Below are 22500 nucleotides of genomic sequence, written 5' to 3' on the forward strand. Positions count from 1 at the left end.
CCCGTAAGCGACCACTTGACACACAATCTGCTGTATCTCTCACAAGCGGAAATTGAAAAATGTGTCGCTTTAACATATTGGCCACATCATTACAGCGGACGCCGTAAATCTCACAGTCTGCAGAAGTGTTTACCGATATAGCTTAGCATTGAAACAATTGACAGAGTACGCATGCACTTTACTTCACACTGAAATAAACTTTAATCAGATTGAATCCCTTGTAGGAAAGAAAAGCTTTCTTATCTTTTATCTTTATTATCTTTTTGCTTATGTTCCGTTCCCTGAAAATTTAGACAGCACTACCTAAAGTAAGAAAAGAGCCAAGTTTCTTTCACAATAATTGTCTCAATCGCTGTATTAAGTAATTTGTGAGATAAAAACCATAATCACCATAGACCCTAAGATTTTTTGCGTAGAATAATTTTGGACCAGTCTATGGGTCTATTACTATGGGTTTCGATAAGCACTGGCAAAAGGTTTAGGTCTCCGCAATTACCATATGTAAGTTACCCGAAATTAAGACCCCCTATGGTCTGACCTCTGGTAAGCGACCACCTCCCGTAAGCGACCACATATCCTTGACATTATGGGTGGTCGCTTACGGGAGGTTCGACTGTATTCAGTGGCAGAGTTAAAAAAGGATTTACCCCGCGTAATAATTTAGTGGCTCGACGGCTCACCAGTTGCGCCAAGCATCATGTACAGAACAGGCGACTGGCGAGGCGCTTGAATAATACTTGTTCTAGTTGACTAGGTCGCCACCAAACCGCTTGGATTTATAATAGTGGAAAAGTGGCCCTGTAGTCTAGAGTTTAGCTGACACGGAAGCCACATTTTTCAAGCGCTTTAGCTTTAGTTAACCTGGTCCAGTCAGTGTCCAGTTAGTCTGATGGGAGCCCAGGAAAGCAAAGAAACCTGTGCAGACGACCTTATCAAGGAAATTGTAAATTATCATGCATAGGCGAACCGACGAAAATCACCGACACTGCCGGAAAGAGTAGTGATTTCCAAGTTTCAGGGTCATATCTTTTAAAATACGCCCCGATACCCTCTCCAACTGTGTCGATCGATAGATTTTCGTCACCTGGTCTGTACAAAAAAATCAAAATAAATAATACATAAATAAATAAACAGACCTTACCATGATAAGGTCTACTGAATGGGATTGCCGTTGATCGTTACTAACCTGTTCTTTCTCTCGTCTCGTTAAAATATTTCATCAGTTCAGGAAACAGAACACCGAAGCTAAGCGCAAAACCAAGGTTAACAGCATTACAGACCGCCGCCGAAATGCAGACCACCCATGACCAGGGACTGTCCTGGAAACGTTTTCCTCTGAAAAACCAGGATATTTTACCACAGCACCCTGAAGAGCTTTGTTGGATAGGCATTTTGCTTGTTTGTCTACGATTTTCACGAAAATACTGCTGAAAGAGGCGACCAGTAGCGGTTAGATAGACTGCAGATCGACGAGGGTAAGAAAAGGACATTGTAAAATGTTAATTATAAAACGCGTACGCTGATTGGTTGATTGGAAACGCTATGTAAATAAGAGTTAATTAGATGCGGCATTGCGTAATGTTTTGTTTGTGAGACTGATCAAGGCTCTTGTAGATTCTTTGTATAGTTTATAAATTTGTATATGACCGCTTTGTTTTTAGTGCTCGAGTGACCCAATGCAGTCGCTTGATCGCAGATTTCGAGGATTTCTGCTGAGAACTTTGTGTATTATTCATCATCATGTAGTATAAAATCGGCACAGGTGCAGCCATTAGAGAAATGAAAGGTCTCTTAATTTCGCAATCCTGCCTTATTATGAAAGTGAATGAATAAATACAATAGCCGTCTGCTTATAAACCTCTGAGAGAACTGACGTCAATACCGACCTGGTTGTGAAATGTACCATCAGACACGGAGTTCGACTTTCCAATGAGATATCAGTGACCTCAAACAATGAACTTGCGCAGTTTAGTTTATACCGGTACATCCACAAACTCAAAAGTTGGAGCCTCCTTGCACAGCATGAACAGCCTGACCCAGTACCACGGGCAAATACCGCTTTGTAGCTTTCATTTGAATTGCCACTTTTTAGGATTTCATCCACAGACTCTAAACTTAGAACTACCTGGTACGTATACAGCATTATAATAAATAGCACTACAGGAAAGTCCTGGTCAGCTTTGACGTTCTTTTAAAAAAGGTTCTTATCTACAAAGGTTGTCCAAAAAAGCGTAAAAGCGTACGCGACAATGCCGAAACGTAGTCTGGTAAATACCCAATAAATTTCAATAAAAGCTCAGATTCCATATTGCTCGCCACCTCAAGACCCCTCAAGTCTTCGCTGTACGGTCGAGGCATAATGGATTCTGAGCTTTTATTGAAATTTATTGGGTATTTACCAGACCACCTTTCGGCCTCGTCGCGTACGCTTTTTTTGACAACCTTTGTCGAAACGGCTGTATATAAAAAGTGTGCATTAACAAGGTGAAACCACGGCATGCAATACAGTGTTTGTATGGCCAAAAACCTGAAAAACTAATGTGAAGTAGACAACCTGGAAAAAACTGGGAGTGATTCGCGGGAAAATACCAAACCCCGGACTGGAATGCTGAAACGCGCGAGGAATTGAGTGCCAATAGAAAGAAATGTAGTCTCCCTCGCAGCCGTTCTGTGTCTCGTCACGCAACGGTCCTCGTTGCGTGATGAGACACAGAACAGCTGCGAGGGAGACAAAAAGAAAAGAGGCGATTACAGAATGCAAGGTGTCAAAGATTTATTTTTCGTTTTGGATGAATGAGTGAACTTTACATCACTCAATAGAACACCGCCGATCAACGCTCAACTCGTGTCTAAGATTACCGAAAGGCACAAGTTAAGTTCTGGGCCCGGTTGTTCAAAGAGCGGATAACTTTATCCAGTGGATAAAATTTACTCCAACCAGTACATTTTATCCGCTGGACAACAACTTATCCGCTGGATAAAGTTATCCGCTCTTTGAAAAACTCAGGCCTGAAGATTATCCACAAAAATACATTTAAAAGGAAAATCATTTGTGACCCGCTTTGTTTCGCCCTGTTACTAGCGGTGATAAAAACGATGTTAAACGAGAACTGTTCCGCAAACGTTTGAATATCACTAAAATTAAAAAGTGAGTAGATTTCCCGCCATAATTCACGGCCTGGAACGCTACAAGTCCAGGAGTAAAGTGTGCGGATCTTCTACGGATGACTTGATTTTTCTAAGGAATGTCACAGCTTCTCTGCCATCTATTAAACGGTGATCGTAGGTGAGAGCGAGGTACATCATTGGGCGAATCTCCACCTGTACAAAGAATGGTTGGACTGTGTCAAACACGATCTGCTATTCTCATTTATTACCACGGTCATTTAAAATTCTGGGCCCAGTTGTTCAAAGCCCGATTAAGCTAATCCTGGGTTAACGTGAACTTTGATTTGAGTACATTTACTAATCCATAAAGGGCGATTTAGACGGTACGATTTTCTCTTACGACTGTCGCATGCGATTTCTAGAGCACGCGCTGCTTGCGTCATGTAAAAATCGTACACAACTCTCGCCACTCAATATTGCCTTAACCTACGATTGTCGTAGGATTTTAAAACATGTTTTAAAATCCTACGACATTTTTCGTGTTGTGTGCGTCTGTCGTAAGGACGTTGTAGGTTGATTTACACGACGCGATTCGTGTTGTAGGCATGGCGTAAGCGTGTCGCATGCGACAAATCGTAGGCAAAATCGTACCGTCTAAATCGCCCTTAAGGGTTCGTCCAAAAGATTTTTGTCCCTAAGTTTTACCTTAGACTTTTCTTTACCGTTAATCGTGGACCCGGCCCTGATGAAGCCCAGGTAATGTAAACCAATAGGCCGATTTCGATATATTAAAATTCTTGCTTGGCTATGAAGCTTGGGGGAATAAAACAAAAGAAATTAACTATTCATCTCTAAACCTCAATGAAATTTCTGTTGTTTTTTCCCCCAAGACTCGTAGCCGAGCTAAAATTTTAATATATCGGAAATGGTCTATTGACAGTGCTAGAAAGAGCACTTTCAAATTAGTAAAAAGGCCAAGTTTGAAAGTATTGTCTTTTAAATGGCGAAGATATGGTTTCGTTAAGTCGAAAAATTTTGTAGACGTTTGTATGGAAAAGAGAAAGTTCTTGTTGTCTTCAAACAAGCGTCTGCAAAAGGACCTGCATTTACGAAAACCTGAAGCTTCGCCACACATTCTTATAAACTGGACCAGTTTTCGTCCGCTCATTCATTTTCTTTGTCAAATTGGACCGAATTGGTCACCAGTCCCTCTCACTGACTCACCTTTCCTTTAATAGCTACTGGTCTGTCCACAATGGCGTGCATTCCCAGGATAGCGGACTGGGGCGGGTTAATGATGGGTGTACCCATCATAGAGCCGAACACGCCGCCATTAGAGATGGTAAACGTGCCTCCGTCCATGTCTTCGATAGCAAGTTCGTTTCCTCTGGCCTGTGGCAAAACAGACATCAGAATAAGAAGGAAAAAATGGTACATATGATAAAAGATGCAGCTAAGTTAGGAGGAGGTAACAAGTAAACTGTAAGGGAGGAGGAGGCAGGGGGGGGGGGGGGTTAGTTTCAAAGAAACTGTGGTACTACGTCGGTGGGTTAGTAGAAACGATAACGTAATTTGACCACCGTAAAAAATATTTTCAGGAGTGCTGATGTTTCGAGCGTTAGCCCTTCGTCAGAGAGAATCAAAGAGTTGTGGGTTGTATGTGGTTCATAAAGTGAACAGTGGAGCTACGCCGTTTACGAATACGACATTCACATTTCAAATCAGTCGCATCTTCAGAACTCTCGCTCCTTCCCGTTGTTTACCAGCAGATAAGGAGACTCTAGAAACAAGATTGGTGTGTCAAGCAGTTATCCAAGCCACGTAAACTAGATTTGAAAAGTTGTACTCGTACTCAATCTCGTACTGGTAGTCAAATCTGAAGGTCCGTCTGATTGGTGGGAGCATGACAAGGTGGAGGACAAGAATAATTCAGTCGAATGAAGAGCGTTTGTTGATTCCGTGGGGATTAAGAGCACCGATTTGGAAGATGAATTTTTGTTCTAAACTGTATGTAGTCAGGAGCTCCGCATTACTCGGAGTATTCAGTCCCATACCAAGCCTATATCGCATCGGTATATTTTAGATAATTTGGTTTTAAGCAGTTTTACTTATCAACTCAGCTGATAAAACTAAACATTCGTTTCCACTCCGCCACCGACGCAGCACCACAGTTCCTTTAGAACCTAACCCTTTACGGGTGTAGATACAATCCTGGCCAAAAATAATGGGACGATTTGCAAAATTAATCACGAACTGTTCCCCCCCCCCCCCTCCCCCAAGCAATGTTGTTACGATGCTGTGTTTATCTACAGTCCGAATGATTCCAGTTGCGCTCAACATTGTTTGGGGGGAGGGGGGCTTTCCAAAAATTGCAAAGACGGCTTAATAAAAATTTTGAAGACAGGTTTAAGATATGCAGAATGAAAATGTTCACTGACAACGCTATTTTGTGTTCTGTCGGACCGGGAATTTTCGGCCAGGATTGAAGGTTGAAGATTACAATTCCCGTCAAAAATTTAAACTCTGCTCCGCGTAAGAATTTGCAAGGCTCCTGATCGGTTCCCAATGCTCTTGTGAGTCTAAGTTTGTGAAAACGCCATGACACGAATATTTAACAGTTGGACGCTCCTGGTAATGAATGGGGCTCCTGATGAAGTGGGTCACGAGCATTATGTCGCTACAAAGACATAAGAATGATGTATTTTATCAGTAAATGAGACAGGCATACTCGGAAAAAAATACGAGTATGCTTGTGTCATTTACTGATTAAATACATCATTCTTAGTTATTCACCAGGCTTAACACATTCCATCACATTACTTCCACGGCACATATGCCACACATTGACATTCCAATCCCTTGCAGTATGCAGGATGTTTGTCCCATGAACCTAGTTTAATGGCCTTAGCTCCCACGAGTCTCCTGTAGCTCAGTGGTAGAGCATCTGAACTAGTACTCGGAAGGTCTTAGGTTCGACTCCGGCGAGAAGCACTCGGATTTTTTTTTCCGAGTATGCCTGCGTCATTTACTGATCAATACATCATTCTCGTTAATTCCCCAGGCTTAACATATTCCATCACATTGCTTCCAAAGACACAAGAAGTTCGCATGCCAGTTAGACAGAGAGACAGACGGTTAAAAAGTACCTTTTCTCCAAGGGCATGGATTGCTTTCTCGATGTCAGCATAATTCATCTCTTCAACGTTCCTAATTACTGGTACAACGAGACCCTAAAAAGTTAAAGGAAAGTGAGTAATTTATTTAATGTTAATAACACGGGGAATGCTCGCACAATCTCCAGACTCAGAGGCTCGTGATAAACTGCTTCACAGTAATCCAGATCGAGTTGGAATTTGGAAATGTTGGTCAGTTTTAGAGGAGAGGGGAAACCAGAACACCCGGAGAAAAACCTCCCGGAGCAAGGACGAGAACCTACAACGAAATCAATTTTGATAGCTTCTCCCCAATACTTTTATAAGAAAGTATGAGGACACGATAGGAGAATTTGTTGGGTAGTCTCAATCGATGATCTATTTTTCACCAACTCTGTTTACTACCCCCTCATTGCTGATCAATCTTTTGGCTGACAAAAATCCTGACATGTTGGGACTGTTGTCCCTTCATCAGTGAATATTATTTAAAGGTGCTCTCAAAAGTGTTTGGGATGACACATATGCATACCTTAGGCGTGGCTACTGCGACGCTAATGTCAACGTAATCCCGGTAGACAATCTCATTGTTTTCAATAACTGCAAAAGCAAAAGAAAAAACCACCAAAGCCAGTTGTGATATGCATTGGCTTGGAAAATGTATCTTGATCATTCACAGTAGGTCTGTTGCGCGGGCAAAACAGGAAAAAAACAGTCACCAATAGATGACGAAAGAAGACATTCTCACACTTATTGAAGGGCTGGGAGCATAACCGACCCAAATGACTTTTCAGATCGCTTTTTGTTGTGTTGGCTCAGATTCACCGGAGTTTTTGTATGGGGCCTTGAATTCCTCCAGGAAATGTTTCTCCAATGTTTTATCCCCTGCTTTGTGCTTTATGTGCAATAAAAACCCATGATTATGGGCAAGATTTCAGTTTTTATCACAAAACGAAGCACAAAGCAGCAGAAAAAACATTAAAGCAACGTTCCCTGAAGGAATTCAAGGCCACGTGCAAAAACTGCGGTGAATCTGAGCTAAAACAACAAAAAGCGATCTTACAAGTCATCTAGGTCGGTTATGCTCTCTCTCTCTCTCAGCCCCTCAATTTGACTCATGCGCCCTTGTTTGGCTTATCTGTGAGTTTGTGGTAACGGTTCCTGATCCTTGTTTATATTATTGTACTATTTTTGAAGTATTTGAACCTGCCAAAGTTTTTCTTGCTTGAGTTTTGCCACACACACACAATACACACAAACAAAATTGTACATGAACTTACATCACTGTTTGGTAATGAAGAACACTTGAATATGAATATATGAAAACATATATTTGAACTGCAGGTGGAATATTTAATTTATTATATGATACTGTTGTTATTGTGAGAAGCAAGTCATTGAATCTGGCTCTTGCCAACTGTGAGCTTATAAAACAATAGAAAAGGTCTGCTGCATACACTACATGGATTCTAATGGGGTGTAAGAATACTGACCAGCATTTACTGTGGGCTCACACTGCAAGGCATGAGCGGACGCCTTGATGAAGGCTGACATGAAGCCCAGTTTGATACCATGCTTCTTAAAAAATGCATCTTTGTTCTTTTCTCGCATACTGACAATATTGCTGCAAGGGATGTAGAAACGATCATGCTAATGACAATAATATTAATCATGCAATAATAATAACAATGAAAATAATGGGGAAATTGGATTTTGTTCAAGTTAGAGGAAGTTCGAGTTTACCAAGTTTGAGTAAGTGGGGTTCTACTGTGAAAATTATCCAATAAAGAACAGTCTTAGAAACTGGACACTGACCTCATATCTACTTCATTAAACGTCGTCAACATTGCATAAGTGTTCTGGGAATCCTTGAGCCTCTGAGCAATCCTCTGACGCATTCTTGTCATCTTTGTCTGAAGCAAAATTCAAATTCAGTTGAAGAACAAAATATAACAAAAAACCCCACATCCTTGATGATATATACACCTACATACATGTATACTCGATTGACAAATACGTTGTCAGGCAAAAGGTACAAACCATGAATGACAAGGCCCCGCAACTTTCTGGGTTTAAAAAAACATTTGATGAATGAGCTTATTTGCATTTTTGTTACAAAATAGAGGCTGAAAAGTTAGCATACATATTTCATGCAAACAATTTGAAAAAATGATGAAATATGCACATATGCTAATTAAATCACCCATAGTTCCATCAGGTCGCATCACGTATGATTCACACAGGACAATGCTTTGTCAATCGAGTGTACTCATAAGACAATTGCCCCTTGCAAACCATATAAGTTTGCACATGCCAGTAAGTTGTTATTAATGGCCAGTACTACATTTGTCATGAACACAAGAACTCAAAGAAGACAAAAATTCTGAGTTCTGCATGACACCACCTAACATTGTCTCCCAGCCCTTTCAATTGCGGTTAGCAAGATTGCTCCTGGGGCTCTAGCAGGGCTCAAAGTTAGCGACCAGCTGGTTGCATATGCGACTAGATTTTTTATTTTGCGCCTAAAAAAATATATGTGGTCGCACTCATGCGCCTAAAAACGCCCAAGTTCAGTGCGCCTGAATCGGGGCCACTTTGATTCCATACCTGACAATTCTTGTGTACTCTGCCTGATTAACACGAAACAGAAGCATGAAATAATAAATTCAAATGTGGATGTAACGCAATTAGGTTCCACATAAGAAAGTTACACCGTTTTTCTTGCATCAGTGTGTGTTTTATTTGCTGTTTCCCCAAGTTAATTTCTTGTTCGTGTTTCATCCCACCCCAGACTTTAGCCCCAGACTCTTCTACGTTACGTTACCGCACCGCTGACACGTACGTACGAGTGAAGGCAACCTTCTGAAACACGTGCTTCTCGCGCAATTTAGTTCACTTTGTCGATAATGTTTAAACAATCTGGTTTAAGAGACTTTTTTTCTTCAATGTAAGAACAAGCGTTACGTATTTCCTGTGAAACAATGAATTTAACTCAGTTAAGTCAACACGCTGTCAACAATGTAATTTATTCTCTTTTTCAAAATGCTCATTTACAAAAAGAAAATTTGTCCTCAAACAGCCGGCCGCTGCCTTCCAACACATTTGACCCAACTCCAGCAGTTGTGAAGTGGTTAAACAGTAGACAGAAATCAACGCGACCTAACCTTGACTACAGAAATCAGCCAAATGAATCAATTTCAGTCGGGTGATCCGTGTAATATTCAAAAAAATGTAACGGTATTATTGCTATCTCAAACGTACAGTAAGAGACTGAAAGAAACAAACACACGATTGAAATAAAAGATTACCGCGCTGATTAACGATCGGCAAGCGAAAATAAGAAAAAGAAATTAACAACGTGTTGGTGTCGTCATGACACCATTATCAACGATCACTAATAAAATGTCTGAAGCTTGTGATTTTTCTTTTTGGTGCTACCAGTATTTTAAGTTGTGCTCCTTAAAGTTTTAGCTGTGCGCCTAAAATTTCGTCAGTGCGCCTAGAAATTTATATCTGGTAGCACAGGTGCTCCCAAAGCCAAAAATAAACTTTGAGCCCTGGCTCTAGATGTCATCTAAAACCCTGGGTGGTTTATTAGTGCCAGCAAAAAGTGTCTTGTATTCTGGCATTTTTTTTTTTTTACATTTAGCTACTTCTACAAAGAAATAGAGAAATAGAATAAAAATAAAATTTAATATTCAAAATTATACCATTAATTTCATTTTGATAAGGTATTCAGGGGAACACATGTTTGTTGTCATTCGAGAACCATAGAATTCTACCTTTGTTCCAAGTCCCTCAATTATATTAATTTTTTTATTTTTTTATATAATATCTTTAAAGTACATGTAGAATATGGAGTGTGTTTAGTGACAAAAATAAAATGTTAAATGTGAAGACTCTAGAAAACCCTGCTACATAAAAGTACAAGAATACAATACCTTGTGCACAGAACGAGCTCCTTTAAGTGGACTGTCAAATGTTGCTGTAGCCACTGATGGCTGTGGGGGAGGGGTGGGTGGACCAGGCTTGATTTCTGCTAAAGGCTGAGTTGGTACCTCAGGAACTAAATTGATCAAAGGATATCGATGACATAGTCAAACCTGCTTTACATGTTAATAATTATTAAGCAATGCTCTACAGATTAAGGATGTGTATTCTCAATGCAACATTACCAAACTGTTGCATCATGTCTTGTGCTAGCCTGCGCCACAGACAGAATAGCCTCCCTCGCAGATGCTCTTTTGGTTCATCGTGCAATCTTTTCTCCCCAACAAAAGATTGCACGAGGAGCAAAAAGAGAATCAACTGCCTGGTAAATACCATGTTGAATTAACGCCCAAATCCCTGTTCTAGAACCCCCAATGAAAGTAATGAAATACTGGAAGTCACTTTCGAGATTCCCTTCAATCTAATTTGCTATAACCAAAACCAATCAAACAATGACTTGTGCAAAGGCCAATCACAGAATCTAGTGTGCTCAGATCCTGGTCTAGGCTAACCACGATTTGGGTGCTAATTTGCATACAGTAGTTACCAGTGGTTGATCCCATCTGCACAGCCTAGTCTTGTGCAAGCATATAATTTTGTACACATAGTGCTTGAACAAAGTTTGGCAAGAGAAGAAGAGAAGATTAAATTGGCTGACAGTCTTGCCTAACCTTATCTACAGTAGGAAAGATTAAATTTAGCTATGCAGTAAATGGAATCTCTCTGCTAGAGATGGAAGTTGTCGGAGCTAGCATGGTATTGATCAGAGACCGAAATGAGAGTTGTTACTTTTGGTTTTACAATAGCCACCTTCCAGCTTAAAGTCTCATAGTCTTGTACCTGGGGGTGGTGTAGTAGGAATTTCGGAAGGTGTCTGAGGAGCTTCTTCTACGGCAGCTTCTTTAGGTGGAGGTGGGGCTGCACTGGGCGCTGGTGTTTCCTTTGGTGGAGCTGCTCCTGGATAATTGAAAACAGAGTATCAAAACATACAGGCATTCTGTTAAAGCATTCAAACCTAAATGCAGTTCAGAAATCTACAGTAAACATAACTGATAAAAAAATGTTACTGTAATCTTAAATGTTTCTTTACAATAACCAATCTCTGTGCCAAAATAGGGCTAATTTGGAGGCATATGGTAGGGAGGGGGGGGGGGGGTGGGGAGGCGTGTGGCTGAGTGGCTTTAAGCACGGGATCCTAATCTGGAGGTCCCAGGTTTGCATCTCCTCTCTGACCACTGGCTGGATTCATTTTGTGGTAGTCCCCTGTTCAAATCTTCCGCCACTCTTTGCAAAAAGCCAACTGGTAAGCATCTCTACCAGTTGGATGATTTTTAAGAAGTTTACATTCAGTTTGTTTAAAATAATAAAATTATTTATTTGTTTGAATACACAGCCGCACAAGCTTCTAGCTTTAAATCTAACTGTGTGTAAAGAAATAAAATAATTTGCCATAACTTCACTTTCCCGTAATTAGTTAATTTCCACTTCCCACTACATGTACATCAATGGATTCTGCCCTATGTGTCAAATAGGCACATTATTGTGGGGTTTGTCTGGATAGATACCAGTGGGAGAGAACAATGTGCTCACTCAATTGCAAGACATTCTGTCCATGTGCAGGATGCATTCATCAAGCCTAAAGAGCCAATTCCCTGTATAAGTGTGCAGAATGATGAATGATAAACGCACCTGAAGTTCGAAGTTTAAACAGCTGTTGACCTTTCTCCACTTTATCACCATCAGTGACAAAAAACTCTTCAATGACTCCAGCCGAAGGAGCAGTTACAGGAATGCTGGTCTGAAATCAATACCCGTGAGAAAACATGAGCACACTTTGATTGGTAACAACTCATTTTTGTTAGACTACAATGTTCAGGGGTGTCAATTAGAACCGGCTACTGGCAAATTTCACTGTCTTGGGCGTGGTCCAGTACTTATCTGAACATAGTCTTTTTACAGTGCCAGGGGCAAAAATCTAAGCACCATGCCCAAGCACGGGTATTGCCTTAAGGGATAGTAGTACTTGGACACGGGTACTGGTCTGAGCAGAATTTTTTCAGCTCGCACACTTTTTCCTCATGCCTCACTGCAATACATTAATCAAAGTAGCAGGAGCTAAACTGACAAACGAGGAAACAATAAATAATTTATTATTATTGCCCCTTGAGTGCCAACAAAAAATTCTGCTTAACTCTCAAGGGTAATATAACTATGTATATTTTAATATAAAAATGACAGTTCCATACGATCGTCCATAGTTGCCATGGCACCAAGCACACACTATTATTAGTATTTCCATTTATAATATAGCGGTGGTTAGCTCGAAAGCTAAGCTCTTCTGACCACCGTACTGTACACTTCTACTAAAGCCATTAACTTCTTTCTTTTCTCCTTTTATTTGTTATTTCATTCCTATGTTCCTATATACAATTTGTAAATACTATATCCAAGTGTAAACAAACTGAAACCTGAAACCGGAACAACATCCTTTTCACTACCTGGGCACAGGACCCTTGCATGGGCGCCTAGTCTGAACAGAGCCTTAGATTCCAAAGTCAAAAGACAAATGGTCAGTTGTGCCACTGAGTAGTTCAAATGCATTTATTTAATACACTGTACCTTGTCAGTTTCAATTTCTCCAACCACTTCATCCTCAGCAACAGCATCTCCAACAGCTGAGAATGATAAGATTTCACTTCACAAAACGTCAAGAACTTTTCTTCAAAATACATACCCATAATTAAAAGTTTTAACCTTGGATGACATAAGAGTTCAGATTTATACAGAAATTAGCTCCAGGAAAATAATATGTGAATGAGCTACAGTGCCCAATTTTGTACTGAAAACAACTACCCCGAGGTGAAATCCTACCAATTGCAGATTGTTAGTGCTACATGTACAAGCTCAAAATTTTCTCCTATTTGCTTTTTAGCAACCCTTTTGTGATACAAAGATCACCACATAATACAGGGGCCTTTTTTCATATGTGTGCATGTGTTTGGGAGGGTGGGGCAAGATACAGTATTTCAACTACTCATATAGTCAAAGAACATAAAATAACAAATATAGAATAAAATGGTGGTGAGGTATGGAAGTCTTATAAGTTGCTTTAATTTATTGATAAAAGAATGATTAGATTTGTGGCATACCATTTCTAGATGTGTAGCATAGAATTTTTTCAAATATAGCCATGCTCACAGGAGGTATTCAAATCAAATATCTTTGAAATAAGAGCACAGTCTTCCTAGATACAACCTTTATGCACCATTGGCCCTAATCCAAAATGGCCACCATTTTAATATTCTTTTGTTTGGATTCAAACTAGCCCTTCTTACCTCCTTCTTAAGCTCAAAAATCAAAAGAATATTTTGCCTTTAAGAAGGCAAGAAGGGCTTATTTGAGTGGAAACAAAAGAATATTAAAATGGAAGGCATTTTACAGCTGTAGAATAAGGTTTATGAATGTATTGTTTTTGTAGTAACGTATTTTCTCGATTAAACGCCCCCGGCGTTTATTTAAAATTCAGCAGTTTTGACCCAGCATTTTTTCGAGGCCGGCGTTTAATCAAGGTCCAGTGTTTGTAAATGAAATGTAATTTTCAGCCATTTTTCCACATTGATTTATTATTACCGATCCTCGGAAACCTAGGGGCAGTTTGTCAGTGCTGGACAATTTTCCCCTGGATTACCCGAAGTTACAGTATTATGGTACCGAACATACGGCACGTGTACCATGTTTCAATCAAGATTTGTATCACTAACAAACAGCACATAAACAATTTATGAATGATGTAGGAGCAAGTAAATGATATGAGTACAAAGTTTTAAGTTTATAAACGATAATGTCGCCAACGTCCTCCTCGTTTGTGTCAGCCAATGTGTGCAAATAATTTAAGTTTTAATTACATGCTAATACACGCCAGGACCCCGAACAAACGCCAGGGCCCCGATTAAATGCACCCCGCATTTATTTAAAAATTGGCAGTTTTGACTCGGCATTTATACGAAGCCGGCGTTTAATCAGGGTCCGGTGTTTAATCGAGAAAATACGGTAATCCCGCAGTGTTGCCCATACTCATATTTGCTATCATTATTTCTACTCCCCATAGTGAAAAAACTTACTCACAAATTGGAGTACAGTGTTCCGCCAACATCAAACAATGTGTTACAACAGTATTATTCCCTTACCCTTGTCCCAACTTATGTCTCCCTCTGTCACCGACTCTGCAAACGGCGGTGTATTCACAATTATGTAGTCATCAGCAGCTAAAGTATGACAAGAAAGCAATAAAATGTATTATTAATAGTTATTGTGTAAAATATTGACTGTTTGATTGTACATGTATCTGATATGTGAGCTTAGGCTGTATGACATGGCGTGACATTAATTTTATTATCACCAATATCTATAAAATTCCATTGAAACAAAGGTTTATTGATACGTTGGCAGGGGTTTCATAAGGGCCAGCTACCGGGAAAATTGATCATCTGTGAACACAACTTTGCCCAGCTGCTTTTAACATCTCAACCAATGCTTTCAATAAAAGAACATATCCAAGTTAACTATCCTGCCCAGGTGCAATAACTTCTTGGCCAACTGTTGTTCAAAATCTTAATGAAAACCCTGTATTAGATATGGGCAGTGATCATGCAAATTACTCTTATGTTTTCATAATAATTGTCATGTTTTACTTCCTCATGCAAGAAACAATAAGCTCCCCGGGTAGAAATCATCATAATTTAAATTCCACTGGGAAGTGCTTTGTAAACCTAAGTGCTGTGGTCCGTCAACAGTTGCTGAATGTGGTTGAATGCTGAATTGGTGTGCTATCTTGCTTTACATACCAGCACATGTACTTTGACCCAGAAATTGAAAACTATTTCTCAAGTCTACTCTTTCCCTTTTTTGTATGTGAATTATAATACAAGGGTGTAAATAAGAGAAGAGACGTCAGTTTTAATGTTCAAGAGGCAGTTCAAGTGTGTGTCCAAGTAGGGGGTTTTGTGACCTGTTGTTTTTGCTCATGCCCAAGTGTTAGGACTAATCCATAAATAGATAAATAAATAAAATAATAATACTTACAAAGAATGGATGATGAGTGAAGATGTTTCTCATCTTTCCAGCCAAGCAACCTGCACACATTCAAACATTGTCAAGTAGAAAAATTTATAACAAACATGCTACAAATAGCATGAAAAGGCACAACAATGACTGGAGAATGGATAACAACATGTACATTGGAGAACATAGAAATAAAAGCACAGTGTGTGAACTGTCTAGGGGATCTATCAAACAAACATCTAACACTGAAACAAATATGTCTTATGTTCACAAATGAATCGCTGAGTACAGCCACATTCAGCTGTAGCTACATGTACTGTTATGTAAAGGCCTGGAACACTACTTGTAATTTTCGGTGGGTTTGTATGGCACAGTTCTCCAAACTCTGACCCTTTTTTAGCCCAAAATATGTAAGTTTCTGGTGCCCTTTTTCAGACATGGTTTCTGAACATTCATACCCATTTTCAGAGCTGGTGTCTGGAATCCATACCTGTTTCTGTAAAATCCATGCTCGTTTCAGACCAAAATGATTCAAATCTATACCCTATTAAATATTTCAGACCAAAACAGCTAAAAGAAACCATAACCTTTTGGTGCCACACATACCTACATGTATATGATTTATATTTGACAAATCTACGGCAGTTTTGTATGGCCTATTCTCTTATACACCATAGATGGACATCAAAAAATGTTCAAAACTCAAGTGGAACCACGAGCCGCAGGCGAGTGGTTTCACTGCCAAGTTTTGGACATTTTATGGCGTCATTTCATGGTCTATAAGAGTATAGACCATAGAAAAGTGCCGTCGATTTTTTTTACAATAACATGGAAAAAGTATGAACAGAATTGATTTTATTTTTCGTTAAGAAAGCGTCCGCATTACATCTGATGTCATTTTTATTGTCTGTACTCTTATAGACAATAGCTATGAGCCACTCAGCGCGCCATAAGTTATCGTAAAAAGGGGATTAGTCACTCCCCCCCCCCCCCCACCTGGGGTATAAAGGTATCATGATACATACATAGCACCTGAAGCAACTACAGAATAGAGGGTGCATTTTGAAGAAGCACTGCTGGGTTCTCAAGCAGCTTGACTGCTCATCAGTGAAGAAAGAAGGTTTAAGGTAATCTGGGTGACTATCATCTTAGGCGTATATATTTTAGTGGTTTGGTGGCTGGTCAGCTCGCCAGTTGAGTTTAATGTTTTAAGAACGAGGAAGGTGTATATAGTCACTGATATAGTTTAGTGGTTCAGCAGCCCACCAGTCAAGTTTAATATAATCTAGAAGGACTGACAAGCTGCTCGTACATCTCAGAAAGCGGCCCTGTATTTCGTAGTTTAGCTTCAATTGTTTCAAGAAAGCTTTGAAGTGGCCAGGTATTCTGCAGTTAAGCTGATATCAAAGTCAATCCGGCATAGTGTCGACATAACTCAGTGGATGGATCAGAAGGACTGGGATTCGAATCACATCAGGGACAAGGATTTTTGTTTGTCCCTGGTGACCGACACTTCCTCTTTACGGCTAGCAGCCATGGGGAGTTCATAGGCCAGGTCACTTTCTACCACACACATGTAAGCTGATGCAAGCGTTAATAGCAGTACAATGACAATAAACTTCCGATCCTGAACACTCACATTCGTTTGCCAAAACTGGCCCTCAGGTATCCTGCTGCTTGATATTTTGCTGCTTAAAGAAAAAACAGAAAGTTCCCTAAATTGGAGCATTTACAAGATTATATTTACCGGCAAATTATAGTACCCTACCCTATACTGACCTGCATTTTGTATGTTGCATGCACTGGATCGAATTCCACAATGAATAAACTGACGCTTTGGGAAAGAACAAGGAACGTTAGAAAATTGGAAGAACGCTTCTTTTGAGGTGAGAGATGTTACTTACAGAAAGGCTTGTACTATAAGTTCTACAGAGCTGTACACGATGAAATAACCGCCCGATATGGCGGTAGCTCATGGACGCCATATTGGATGGGTCAGACGTTCTACCGCTTGAAACTGGGTACGACTAAGCCTCGCTTCCGCGCTATCTGTGCACCTCGATATCACGTTGAATTTTTGCCCTCCCAGTTTACACATCATTCAAATTGCGTCATATGAAGAAAAATGAACTTCCCCCATCGCCAGAAAGATCACATAAAAAATTAGTAAGTTTACCAAATTTGGTTATGTTTCATAACGTAGTAATCAGGCTGTGACCTGTCAAAGGTCGCCCAAATTCCATAGTTGTATCTACAAATGTCTCTAATTCTGATCTGGGAATCCAAATTCATACCCTCCTGCCCTGAAGTCTCTTATTTTCCGATATTTTTAGCCTTCTACATGGTTGCAATCTAACGACAGAACCTCAAAATTTGTAAACTGACTAATTTTAATGTGATTTTTCTTGTGTATATTTTGTGGCATTAAAAATCGAAGATTTTTTTTTTTCTTGCTCCGTACACGTGTCTGAGCGGTAATCTTTAACTTGGCGAGAAAATCGTGAAATGTGATCAGCTGTATAAATTTCAAAAAATTTGCAATTCCCCAGCGGCAAAACCGATGAGTGGTGCCGGATTTCACACGTCCTGTGGTCCTTTCTGTGATTCGTGTACGAGTTTCTCTGATGTTCGAAGGATTTTCGTCATTCCAAAGAAAGAATTTTCACTGTAACATCAGTTCACGTTTATTTTGTACTCTATGGTATAAAGTATTGCTTACAGATAGATGCAACAAGTATTTTTTTTCCCAGTATACTGAGTCTGAAATTAAAAATGACGCGGGGGGACAGAATCTTTCATTCCCCAAATAGATTTGATAAAAAAAATTTTCGTTCGTCGAGGATTTCAGGCTTAGAAGCATTTACTATTTTCACGTAAAATAAAGGAGACATAAAATATCGCATTGTCAAGGGGTAAGGCGCTGGGCCAGGAAGTAGCTTGCTGGCTCACAGTCGTGAGTGGCATTGTGGGCGCTCTGATATACTACTAGCTCAAGTTCAAGTTCAAGTTTATTAAGTTTTCCAAAAGTTACTTACAAATGAACACCGCCTGCAAATAGCAAGCTAATCTAGGCAGGCGGTGTTAAGGACTTACATAAACTAATTGAAAGCGTTAAAAAAGTCAGTTTTGAATACATTATTTGTCAAAAGTGTAAAAAGTAATGAAAAGTGAAGAAAATATTATGATTTATGATTGAATTATAATTAAGATGACTTTTCTATTTCAGAAATAAGAGTGCTAATTAATGTCAGCATAACCAGAGTTTCTAAAGTTACAAATAGTAATGCTTGAATTTTCTTTTTGAATATGTGCTTTGGTAGTCTTTGATAGCTTTCGGGAATGTTGTTCCAAATTTTAGCTCCAACGATGGAAAAAGAGGCTATCCTCTGCTCATACCGAGCAAGTAAAGTTATTATTCAGAAGCAATTTCGGGACAGGGGTCGGGATAGGGAGCGGGGGCCGGTAGGGTAGTTCATGCGAAGAACATTGACTTTCGATGGTGGTCGGGGGGGTGGGTCACGGAAACCGCACAGAGTAGCCGTATAGAGCGTTTGGTTCATGCTTTTATCACATTGAAGCTTGACTACTATAACAGTTATTTATTTATTTTGCTTCGCCTAACTAAAATACAGATACAGATCTATATGCATGAACACGTAAAAAATATATTAGGCAGGGAGACCACTACAGCCTAGCCAATTACAGCGGATCCGCACGTTAATTATTTAAAACTTAAAAACTAAAGCTACTAATATATAAACAAGAAAAAAAAAAACGGAAGAAGCAGCACGTCGGCGGGCACAGTAGAGTCTTGGCTGTGTTGCACCTGGGACAGATTGTTTTCCAGGTTCTGATGTCGTCAACGTCGTACAGGTTCAGAGCCTTAGTCTGCTATACAGTCTGCTTGAACTGTCCAAGTTCTTAAACTGCAGCGCATCCAGAACGCTGTAGGCTCGAGCCTAGAACGCTGTTCAGCCAGACTGGCAGTTAGGGCTAATCGGTCAATGATGACACCGAGAGTTCTAACCTTCAGAAACTGATTCTTTGAAAACGATTTCAACATTTGCTTCAACACTTTGTTGGACCGGCCAAATGTCGAGGGCGCCGGTTTGAACAGGTCGTTCAACATTGTTGAAGGTGCAAAAACAAAATTGTTGAAAGCTTGTTGAAAGTGTGTTGAATCAAATTTAAATTGGTTTAAACTTTCGTTCAACATCGTTCAACATTTCTTTTGTTCTTGCAAATGTTTAGTGGCGTTGAAACCGTTTCAGGGAACACTCCTTTCATCAACATTTTCCCAACATGCGTTCACTGGCTTTTGTTGAACGAATCAAATGGGGAAATGTTGAAACCATTTAAACGAGCCTCTTCTTTCAAGATCTTATTTTTCACGTATTTTTCACTTATCTTAGTTACCACAAAACAAAACAAATGAACAAAAAATACATGGTACTTAAAAGAAAGAAAGTCGGTGGCGATCGAAGAAGCCTAAAAAGAAACCATAGGGTTTATAACAATAGGCTCCCTCAAAAAAGGACAGAATAATAGAACAGAAAAATAGAACAATAATGCTAGTGCCGGACATATAACCAAATAATAATAATACATTGATGGAAATTAAATAACAAAGGGAACTGGTCATATAAAGTTTGCTCGAAGAGGACCCACCTTGTCTGGTGTAGGAGGGTTATCGAAGACACCACCTACTTCATGAACATTTATTACTGACTAAAATTTTATTGGCTTTAAAATTTGAATTGACACAGAAATATTCAGCTAGCAAGAGTCAAAATTGCTAGATAAACAAGACTGAAAGTGAGGTGTGAATTTCATTGTCATTTTTTACTGCTAGATAGAGGGGTGGCTATGCAATAAAGACACCATCTTTTGAGGTTCAGCAAGGGGAATGTGGGCAGAGACCACCATCTGCTTTTTGGTTTGGTGGGTCCTATTCGAGTATAGCAGTTTTGGCCACTTCCCTAATGGCCGGGACAATTTACAGATGCTCAAGGCAGTAAATATTTAAGTAAGATTAACGCAAGGATTAATAGCAAATGAAAAGATGTAACAAAGCTTAGGTTGCGTTCGATTGGCCTTATTCCGGAATAAGAATAAGCGGAATAGCTGTTAAATTTCTCTTTTTAAGAAATTTGGGAGGCCAAATCTGCAAACTATCGCTGACACATGAGAATTTAAGAGCCGTCTCGTACTCCAGTAACTGGGGGTCCTAAAACCTCTTATGAGAGATTTCTTGTCATCGTTGTATGTATTCCTTTTCCGGAATAGGGTCAATCGAACGGACCCTAAAGCACAAAAATGTTTTAAGAGTTTATTTTTAAATGAGGGAAGGGAAATGGAATCTTTAAAATCATCAGACATTTCCTAAGGGGTCGAAGTACGTTGGTCCGGTTGGAAGCTAACAGAAAATTTATGAAGATTAGTTTTACCGGAAAAAAAAACCTTGATGGTAGAAGAGTACAGAAGTACCCAACGACCCTTTTAGAGAAAATTAATCGCATGTTGCACCAAACCGGCTAGCTGAGTGTCCCTACGTCAATCTTGGTTACTATTTAACGTTCCTGGGAAAAAAATAGCCGCTCTTCACTGCCAGCGATTAAGACTTTTAAGAAATGGAAATCCCAGCCAATTTGTTGTGCTGTCTTTGTGATAACTTTTTAATAATTGATTATAAGCTTCTGGCATTCATAACGAGATAATTGATCTTACCAGCAGTTAATGCAGAAATCTGGCAGTACAGTGTTAGGATTGATGTCACCAGACATCAAGAGGCGAAAGGTACCATCTGAGGTTTTGTAGTAACACACGTGGCACATTTCCATTACATGGCACAGTAATAGTGTTGACTTAGAAAAATAGCAACGGCTTTCACAGAGCTCTTCGAGTGACGACCAGATTCCCCTAACAAAGTCAACAATCCATCGAAGGATCAATCGTAAACTGAAGGAGTCCAAGACTAGCGGTACATCCAAGACTACAGGTCATTTGAGCACGAGTCATCCTTCGGTCAGTATATCGTTTTAGCCCGTGCGCATGCTCAAACCTCAAAACGTACCACATGGAAGACAAAATGGATGACTACATTGTCATATATATACATGGCTGAATCTCAGTTTAAGTCAGTAAGGTGGAACTGAGGTGCCAACGAAAGGGATCTGTCTCATATGGTCTAGGGGCCGACTTTTCTCTCCCTCACTGTCTTGTCGGGGACAAGGTATCGGAAAGCAGCGCGGAACTACCTCCAGCTGGCATAAGCGAACCGCGGGCCGAAATCTCGTGGTACATCGTCATGGTACAACGCTTCGGCAAAGTGTCCAGAGGTACCGCTGTCGGATTTATTTTTCTCTTTTTCAGCCATTTTGATATTAAGGCTGGCAAGTCGCCCGAAGACAACGTAGTGGAAAGAAGCGTTTCATTCATGTCCCTTGTCATGTCCTTGTCAAATTGTCGACGGGTATTCTGTACTATTCATTGACTTTATAGCCTTTAAGCCAATTCTGCACATTAAATATAAACACGTTCCCTTGAAAATACTAACATCGATAAATACATTTACGCGCAGGGGGGATTGCAACCCTTAGGTGTCCAAGATCAAGGGCCTGTTTCACAGGAAATTCCTCCGCGAAGATTTGAAGCAAAATGTCAGGGAAACATGAAATAATTACGGTACAGCAAGATATTAAAACTCGGGAAATTCGAAATCTTTTTCGTGGATGTCACCAAAAAATTGAGAGGGCGAGTTCCAAATTTTCGGAAGAGGATAATTTTATTGGACAAAAATGCCTGGAGACGGGCCCATGTATATTTTATGGCCTTTTCGCTGGTCATATTCTATGTAAAATAGTTCGCGAGTATTACGATTTCTTTTTTGCTGATATAATAATAATAATAATAATAATAATAATAATAATAATAATAATAATAATAATAATAAAAAAAAAAAAAAAAAAAAAAATAATAATAATAATAATAATAATAATAATAATAATAATAATAACTTTCAAAGCTACCGTCACTTGACTTTCCCTGAGGGAATAGCATAGGAGCTCAATATAGTTTTAGTTTTAGAGCGCTTTAGATTGTCTATAAGATTTTTATATTTTATCGCCAATTTTTTTTTAACTCAGCAGTTTTCTTTTATAGTTCCTTCAGATTGCATAGGTTACGCTGCGCG

General features: G+C 39.6%; 2 protein-coding genes and 1 long non-coding RNA gene across 4 annotated transcripts in view; all 3 read right to left on the reverse strand.

The window, feature by feature from the left end:
* The window catches only part of LOC146482433 (monocarboxylate transporter 8-like), a 9745-nt gene extending 8354 nt beyond the window's left edge, over nucleotides 1-1391 (reverse strand). The window contains exon 1 of the mRNA XM_085107285.1: nucleotides 1187-1391. Within this exon, the coding sequence (XP_084963411.1) occupies nucleotides 1187-1391 (205 nt within the window). The remainder of the gene's footprint in view (nucleotides 1-1186) is intronic.
* The window catches only part of LOC146482428 (uncharacterized), an 89440-nt gene that overhangs the window by 59138 nt on the left and 7802 nt on the right, over nucleotides 1-22500 (reverse strand). The window lies entirely within an intron of this gene.
* On the reverse strand, nucleotides 2757-17350 carry LOC146482434 (dihydrolipoyllysine-residue succinyltransferase component of 2-oxoglutarate dehydrogenase complex, mitochondrial-like). 2 transcript variants are annotated; one of them, XM_085107271.1, is made up of 15 exons: nucleotides 17213-17350; nucleotides 17088-17142; nucleotides 16948-16996; nucleotides 15330-15379; nucleotides 14435-14512; nucleotides 12867-12922; nucleotides 11937-12045; nucleotides 11088-11204; nucleotides 10199-10323; nucleotides 8073-8170; nucleotides 7751-7881; nucleotides 6790-6857; nucleotides 6255-6338; nucleotides 4333-4500; nucleotides 2757-3321 (listed from the first exon to the last, which is right to left on the reverse strand). In XM_085107271.1, exons 1-15 carry the CDS (start codon nucleotides 17291-17293, stop codon nucleotides 3187-3189), a joined length of 1404 nt encoding a protein of 467 aa, XP_084963397.1. In that variant the 5' UTR covers nucleotides 17294-17350; the 3' UTR covers nucleotides 2757-3186. The 2 variants fall into 2 exon arrangements, with proteins under 2 accessions (XP_084963397.1, XP_084963396.1); XM_085107270.1 differs by having other exon boundaries at nucleotides 16948-16999.

The sequence above is a fragment of the Pavona decussata genome, unplaced genomic scaffold (assembly GCF_977016875.1).
Source record: "Pavona decussata unplaced genomic scaffold, jaPavDecu1.1 SCAFFOLD_46, whole genome shotgun sequence".
Taxonomy (NCBI): domain Eukaryota; kingdom Metazoa; phylum Cnidaria; class Anthozoa; order Scleractinia; family Agariciidae; genus Pavona; species Pavona decussata.